The 8,854-nt window shown below is 38.8% G+C and overlaps 1 protein-coding gene across 1 annotated transcript; it reads left to right on the forward strand.

The window, feature by feature from the left end:
* Positions 1 to 7,881: 7,881 nt before the first annotated feature.
* Positions 7,882 to 8,505, forward strand: LOC111921462 (uncharacterized mitochondrial protein AtMg00810-like). Its single transcript, XM_023917045.1, has one exon. The coding sequence runs from the start codon at positions 7,882 to 7,884 to the stop codon at positions 8,503 to 8,505; it is 624 nt and encodes a 207-aa protein (XP_023772813.1).
* The last annotated feature ends 349 nt before the right edge of the window (positions 8,506 to 8,854 follow it).

Genomic DNA, 8,854 nt, shown 5'->3' on the forward strand with positions numbered 1-8,854 from the left:
AAGTCGATGTCGTGTCAGGTACCTTTCTTGTAAACGAATTGTCTACCCAAATTTTGTTTGATTCTGGAGCCAATTACTCCTTTATATCACATGAATTTGGTAAAAAGCTAGCTTTGCCTGTAGATAAGCTAGTTAACGCTTTATTAGTCGAGATTGCCAGTAACAAGTTTGTTCCACTTGGAATTATTGCCTACCGATTTTAATGGATTCGACATAGTTTTAGGAATGGATTAGCTTAACACTAACGATGCATAAATATTATGTAGAAAGAAGATAGTGAAAGTAAACCCGCCAGGGAAAGAGTCGTTTATGGTGTATGGAGACAAACACATAGTATATTCTGGAATCATTTCCCTAATGAAAGTCAGGATATGTTTGGCCAAGGGATATACATCATATCTAGCATTCGTGGTCGATGCTAAGATGGAAAAGAAGGAGGTGCAGAATATTCTGGTGGTGTGTGATTATCTGGAAGTCTTTCCTGAAGATGTTCCCAAATTGCCCCCTAATCGACAAGTAGAATTTCGTATTGAATTTTACCAGGAACAACGCCGATAGCAAAAGCACCATATCGATTAGCACCAACAGAGATGAAAGAACATATGACACAACTTCAGGAGTTATTAGACAAAGGTTTCATTCGACCTAGTTCATCTCCCTGGGGAGCCCTTGTGTTATTTGTAAAGAAGAAAGAGGGGATCATGAGAATGTGCATCGATTATAGAGAGCTGAACAAAGTGACGATAAAGAACAAGTACCCGTTGCCAAGGATCGATGACCTGTTCGACCAATTGCAAGGTTCGAGCTATTTCTCGAAGATCGATCTTAGGTCGGGATACCATTAACTAAAGGTGAGATAGCAGGATATCGAAAAGACTGTGTTTAGGACAAGATATGGACACTATGAATTTTTGATTATGTCGTTCGGATTAACCAATGCCCCATAAACTTTCATGGATTTGATGAATAGGGTTTGTAAACCATTCCTAGATATATTCGTGATTGTATTCATAGACGACATCTTGATTTATTCGAAAAGCAAGCAGGAGCATGAAAAGCATCTACATGAAGTGCTAGAAGTCTTGAAATAGGAGAAGCTGTATGCAAAGTTCTCCAAATGTGAATTGTGGATTCAAGAAGTCCAATTTTTAGGTCATGTGGTTAACCAAGAAGGAATAATGTTTGACCCATCAAATATTGAAGTTGTGATGAAGTGGGAACAACCAAAAAGCCCTACGGAGATTTGAAGCTTTTTAGGATTAGCTAGATATTACCGAAGGTTTATCCTAGGCTTTTCTTCGATTGCTACTCCATTAACAACTTTGACCCATAAAGGAGCTACTTATGCTTGGAATGAGAAACATAAGGAAGCCTTTGAGAAGTTGAAGAAGAGATTGTGTGAAGCACTGATTCTTTCGTTGCCTGAAGGAGTTGATGACTTCGCAGTTTATAGAGATGCATCTGGAGTTGGGTTGGGTTGTGTTCTGACCCAAAGGGATAAAGTGATAATGTATGCATCGAGGCAATTAAAGGAGCATGAAAAGAACTACCACACTCATAATCTAGAGTTGGCAGCAGTAGTATTTGCCTTAAAGATATGGAGGCATTATCTTTATGGTACTAAATGCAAACTTTTCACTGATCATAAGAGTCTCCAATATCTCTTTAATCAGACGGAATTGAACATGATGCAACGACACTGGCTAGAGTTACTCAAGGACTTCGACTGTGAGATACTTTACCACCCTGGTAAAGCAAATGTTGTTGCTGATGCTCTCAGTCGGAAGGTAAACCTTGAAAAGAAAAGGCCAAGAGCATTGAGAGTTGAAGTTGTCTCGACAATTATGGAAAGTATAAAGAAAGCTCAAGAGGAAGCTTTAGAGAAAAATGACCGAAAGGAAGAACTTTTGGGCAAAACGTTAGTATTTGGTACAAACAACCAAGGGTTGAAGGTATTCCAAGATAGGATTTGGGTACCTAAGACGGGCGGAGTAAGAGATCTTCTGATGGAAGAAGCTCACAAGACCATGTACTCGATTCATCCCGGGAGTACAAAAATTTATAGGGATCTAAAGCCCTATTATTGGTGGCCAATGATGAAGCTCAATGTTGCTAAGTATGTGCCCGAGTGTGTAATTTGTGCTAGAGTTAAGGCACAACATCAGAAACCATATGGGAGTTTAGAACCTTTACCCGTACCCATGGGTAAATGGGTAGACATCACCATGGATTTTGTGACTAAACTGCCCAGAACAAGGAACGGTCACGACATGATTTGGGTGGTCGTTGATCGCTTCACTAAGAGTGCGGATTTCATAGCAGCCAACGAGAAATGGTCTATGGATAAACTTGCGAATTCTTACGTGAAGGAAATTGTGAGGCTTCACGGTGTTCCGCTAACGATTGTATCCGATCGTGACAGCCGTTTTACCTCAAGGTTATGAAGGAGTCTACAAGAGGAATTGGGTGCCAAGTCGTGTTTAAGTACAGCTTACCATCCGCAAACCAATGGTCAGAGCGAATGAACGATTCAAACATTGGAGGATATGCTGAGAGCATGTACCCTAGAATTCCAAGGTAACTGGAATGAACACGTACCTCTAGTAGAATTGTCCTATAATAACAGTTTCCACTCAAGCATTAAGATGGCACCTTATCACGCTTTGTATGGGGAAAAGTGTCGAACGCCATCATGTTGGCTGGAAGTTGGGGAAAAGCAGGTTATGGGACCTGAAATAGTCCACCAGACTGCTGAAAAGTTGAAAGTGATAAGGGAAAGGATGTTAGCTGCTCAAGATCAACAAAAGAGTTATGCTAACAAGAAAAGACAACCGATAACCTTTGAAGTTGGAGATTCGGTTTTACTTAAAGTCTCGTCGTGGAAGGGACTTGTAAGATTTAGGAAACGAGGAAAGTTGAGTCTAAGGTTTATTGGACCGTTCAAAGTTCTTTAGAAGATCGGGAATCAAGCTTACAAGCTAGAGTTACCGGAAGAACTGGAGGGTATTCATAACACCTTTCATGTGTGTTATTTGAGAAAGTTTACGGGAGATGTGCCCAACATAATTCCGATTTCTGAGTTAAGGTTTGATGAAAACAAGAGGTTGATCGAAGAACATGAGGCAATCGTTGACCATACGACTAAGAAGTTGCGACGCATGATGGTCGATTTAGTGCTTGTGTGTTGGAAACATACGAATGGGCCAAATCTCACTTGGGAAACGGAGAGTGACATGATGAGTCGCTACCCACATTTGTTTGGTGATATATGATTTCGAGGACGGAATCATCCTAAGGGGGAGAGAATAGTAACACTCGTGTTTCTAGCCTAGGCATTTATATTGACGTGATAGTCTAGGTTAACCTTTGTAACTCATTTTGAAGAAATGAAAAGGAATTATGTGAATATTATGTGAATTATGTGTTTATGCTTAATTATTAGCGTTTAATTAATTAAGAATAAAAATAAGCGTCAAAATTAAAGTGTGAGATAAGCCTGATATCTTTACATAAATTTGTAGTGGTCGAAACAAGGATTTCAGGGATATAAAGAATACCAAAATCTGAGTTATAACGAAGAAGTTATGACCTGTCGAAGTTTCGCGACAAAACCAGCACAATGCTGAATGTCGTAAAAAGTGAGTTTTTGATAAACTACTTTTTAGCCTTAGTGATCTAAACGCAAGTCATAGTATTCGTTAAAACGAGAAGTTCGATAAAAAGAACGCCCAAATCTGACTTCGTATGACGAAGTTATGATTTTTCGAAGTTTCAGCTAAGTAGTAGACAGCTAAAAATTCGAATTTTAGATCGAGCGATTTTTAGCCGACACAACCTAAATGAGAATCGAAGATCTCGTTATTAGTAGCACAACGGTAAAAAGTCTGACAAAAACGGACCTCGGATGAAGAAGTTATGAATTTTTAACGGATTTCCTGTCCCTGTCTGTTAAAAATAATAATAAAAAATTAAAAACAAAATTAGCCCACGAAGTCTAAATGGAAGTTGTAGAGCGTAATTTTAGCTACGCGTGCATATAAAGAATGTCAAAAACGAAGCTTGTATGTGAAAGTTATGAATTTTAGAAGATTTTGGCACAAAATTCGAGAAATTTCGCATACATAAGCTTCACCCGGAAGTGCCACGTCACCCTCGCCTCGCTTGTGCCACGTATCCGAAATCTGCTGATTCACCGAAGCCACCTGGCGAGACGTGTCTCCTGCCCTCGCATCCGAAGTCCGGTCCAGAAGTGGTCTGACGCGTGTTCCACTCATCGTGTCCAAGCCTCGCAGAAGGAACCACGTCCGAAGCCTCAGACTAGACCGCGGTCCAATTAGGAGGCGACAACGAGCCCCTCACAGGTGCGAGCCATGTGCGAGCCATGCACAGCCCACGTGCGAGCCCTCCCCTGCGAGCTTCGGATCTGCGATGCGTGGCCTCTTCTCATCCCTTGGATTAGAAACCTCGCCCCTATATATAGAAGGGTGCGAGACCTCCCGGGTAACTTTGAAAATTTGCCACTTTTAACCTCTTTTCCCATATTTTCTTCATATTAACATCCCACAAAGACCCGATGTCGATTATAAGCCCTGGAATACGCCACGAAGCGCCCGAGAAGCCCGAAAATTTATCTTTTCGGTTTTGAAGCCCGACCTTTGCAAAGCCCGGTTTCTCAATAAAACTCACGGTTTAATTAGAAACGATTGTTTTAGGAAACGAATTGTTCGCCGATAATCATCAAATCTTGTGAGTGTATAGTCACTTTCATTTTACACATAGATATGGCGTGTTTACCTTATAATACACGCTATGTGTAAATATATTAATTGTTTATTTGAGGTGATTGTTGAGTTGATGTTTTATACAAGTTTTAGACTGTATAAGTATTTTTATCTACAAATATGTTGGGTAGAACATGGGTAGATAGTGATGTGTGATAAAATAAAATTGATGACAGGCGTCGATGTGTTTTGAGATCCAGTCATCTAGCGGAGTTTGGAACGACCACAGACAAAGTCCAGTGGGAAACATTAGCAGGTCCGCAACTTGTAGGTGTTAATGAACTAAGAGTGTTCATTCGCTGTACTCCATCCCCCTCATGGTTGCCTTTAGGACATGTATGACTGAGAAAACCCCTTAGCAGTAGTGTCCATCCCGATGATATTCTTTAAGCTAGGTCCCTTGTGATAAGTGTTTAGAGACGTAAAGTAAGGATAACGGGAACAGGTAATTAGGGTTATTGTTGATTGATGAACTTAGTAAGTTTATTATTATTGTGGGTTGAAAACCCTATATGCTCACCAGCCTCCTAAGCCTGACCCACTCAGCTTTTTATGTTACAGGTAGTGGACCCCGAGCATAGTCGGAGAATGACGAGATATTTTTGGATTATAGGCCAGTAGTTGTAAATAATTGTTGAAAGGCTTATAATGTCTTGTTTATGCTTTTGATTTGTATCGGAACATGACATCCCGAGGTTTTGATATATATGGAAAATATATACCTTCTTAATGAAGGGTTTTGATAAACTTTTATCATATCTTGTTTGGGGACCAATTCCGCAACATCTTTTAAAAAGATTTCTCTGATTTTAATTTAAAAAGCATAAATTAAATCGGTCTTTTCTGGCCGAGAAATTAGCGGATGTCACATAACCGAAGAAGATTGAAAACCCCATTCTGAAAAGCCTGTTGTAGATACTCAATTTGTTCGAATTAACTCTCTTCGGACCATGTCATCTGTTTTTATAGCTAAATCTAATGGCATTATTTTCAAACCTCAACTTTCTAAACCAAGTATGCCGTCAAACAAAGAACAAAATATTTTAGAAAACTGTTTCTCGAAAATCTTCAAAACAAAATTTTGTTTGGAAAGTAAAAAATCTCAAATATGAAAGTGCAACTCCGAGAGACACAATGGTTCTTACCACTCCGAAAGTAAACAATCCGAGAAAAGTTGTTTCGAAACCACATGTCATTGAGTATGATTTTTGGATAGATGAGAAAACCATGGCTTTCTGCCTGTTGCCAAAAGGATCTCGAAACAAATATTACAAAACATCTGTTTCCCAAAAGTCACAACTGAAGTACAAAGTCTGTGCCCTTCTCCTTAAACCTAACTCAGAGCCTAAAAAGTCCACAACTCACTAATTTTATAGGCACTCTATGCTTCAAACTAAGAAACAATATGGTATATTGATAGTGCATGATCCATGCACATGACAGGATAGAAGGATTTTCTGCGAGATCTAAAACTTTCTGCAAATGATGGCTATGCGTCGTATGGAAACAACTCCAACTCTCAGATTCGTGGTTATGGAATCCTTACAAACGAAAATTTCTCCATTTCGAACGTGGCGTATGTAGCTGATTTGAATCAGAAATTGATTAGTGTTTCTCAACTCACTGATATAAATTGTCGAGTTGAATTCTGCAAGAAACAAAACTATGTCATATCAAAAGACCGGAAGGAATGTTTAATCAAGTCAAATCGCAAAAAGAACATGCATCATCTTGATATCAACATGATCATTGGCAAGCTTCAGCTCTGTTTACTCTCCAAATCCGTTCCTGATGCCAGTTGGTTATGGCATAGAAGGCTTCCTCGTTTAAATTTCATATATTTATGAATGATCTTGTTTCCGGTGAAAGCCACTCCTCAAGTTTGAAAATGATCATTTTTGTGTTGCGTGTGAGTGTGGAAAGCAATCGAAGAAGGGTCATCCAGTCATCATTGAAAAATCTATCTTGGAGCCATTAGAACTTGTACACATTGAACTATGTGGACCCTCAACAGTAGAGAGTCTACATCACAAAAAATACATTCTTGTTATTGTAGATGATTTTACGAGGTTCACCTGGGTCTTCTTCCTTTGGCTAAAGTTAGAAACAGTTTCATAACTTATCAATTTTATAAAAGGAATTGAAGTTCTCGTCAAACTACATATAATACGAACCCAAAGTGATAATGGTTCGGAGTTTACAAATGCAACTATTCAGAAATTCCTCACCGAAAAAGGTATTGATCACAACTTCTCAGCTCCCTACACTCTAGAACAAAACAGTGTAGTCGAAAGACGCGATAGAGCACTAGTTGAAGCTGCTCAATCCATGCTTAACTTTGCAAATCTTCAACTCTATCTTTGAGCCGAAGCCGTATCAACAACTTGTTTCACTAAGAATTAGAGTAGTATTAATCGATGTCTCAGCATGACACCGTACGAACTCATGAACGTTCGTAAGCCAAGTATTTCTTTTCTTCATATTTTAGGATGCTGGTGCTTCATCAAAATAAAGCGAGATTGGTGGCCAAAGGATTCACACAAATCGAAGGACTTGATTACAATGAGACCTTTGCTCCTGTTGCCTGTCTTGAAGTTATCATAATATTTCTTGGTTATGCTACTTACAAAGGCTTTAAGGTTTACCTGATGGACGTCAAAAGTGCTTTTCTAAATGGTGAACTAGATACTAATGTGTATCTCCAACAACCTCCCAGTTTTGTCAATCCATCATTTCCGAACTACTACTACAAACTCTGAAAAGCTGCGTACGATCTCAAGAAAGCTCCTCATGCCTGGTATAAGACTCTTACCGACTTTCTCAAGCGGTCTTGTTTTCAAAGAGGTATTCTCGATCCTACCCTATTTCGAAGATGAAATGGAAAACATCTTATGCATGTCCAAATATACGTTGATGATATCATTTTGGATCCACATATTCATTAATGGTTGATGACTTTGCTGAGTTAATGATCAATATATTCCAAATGAGTATGAATCGTGGATTGAGCTTTTTCCTCGGTCCTCAAATTAAGCAAACAAATTGAGGAATTTTCATTCACCAAGAAAAGTACATCTCAGAACTTCTTAAGAAATACTCAATGGACACATGTGCCTCTGCTACGGTACTTATGGGTTTTGTACACAAAAGCTTTTCAGACCCATCAGGTGTTGCTGTTGATGAAAAGAAGTACAGTGCAATGATTGGATCAATATTCTATCTTACGCCAAGTCGTCCAGACATTATGCTTGCTACATGTCTATGTGCCAGATTTCATGTCAATCCAAAGATGTCTCATCTTTTGTCTATTAAGCAAATATCCCGATACCTCAAAGGTACAGAGAGTCTCGGAATCTGGAACCCAACAAACAAGAGTTTTCTCCTTCAAGCATATTTAGAATCAAAATATTGTGGTCTACAATTGGACAAAAAACACACATTAGGTGGCTGCCAATTTTTGGGTGGTCGTTTGGTTAGTTGGTCATCTAGGAAACACAATTGCATTGCACTCTTAACAACCGAAGCAGGATACACTATTGCTGCTAGTTGCACATCTCAAGCTCTTTGGATGAAATCACAACTTTTGGACTATGGTTACTGGTTCAACGAATTCCAATCTGGTGTGATTCACAAAGTGCCATTACAATCTTGCACAATCCAATTCAACACTCAATGGCGAAGCACATCGATATACGGAAACAATTCATTGAAGATCATGTTTTAAATGGTAATATTAAAGTTATTTTTACTCCATCTGATGATAAGATTTCTGATGTCTTTACTAAGTCATTAGAAAAAACAAAGTTCAATAGTTTTCTAAAGAAAATGGGTATAATGATGCCTGATCTATAGTTCTTTCAAGAGGCTTGTACTCTCTGATGGTAACATCAGGAAGTGAACTAGTTCCGAAGTCAAATATTCTCTCATCTTAGAATTGTTGCCTTTCGGAGTAATTAGTATCATTTTAGTTCTCTTTTTCTAACCACTTTTTCCAATCTTAAGATGTACAGTTCACTTAGTCCTTTGAAGTTCATGACCAATATAGTCACATTTGCATTTTGTTATAATCATGC

This window comes from Lactuca sativa, chromosome 1, assembly GCF_002870075.4.
Source record: "Lactuca sativa cultivar Salinas chromosome 1, Lsat_Salinas_v11, whole genome shotgun sequence".
NCBI lineage: Eukaryota > Viridiplantae > Streptophyta > Magnoliopsida > Asterales > Asteraceae > Lactuca > Lactuca sativa.

Coding starts and splice junctions, on each gene's coding strand:
- LOC111921462 (XM_023917045.1), top strand. CDS start 7,882: ATGGACACATGTGCCTCTGCTACGGTACTTATGGGTTTTGTACACAAA.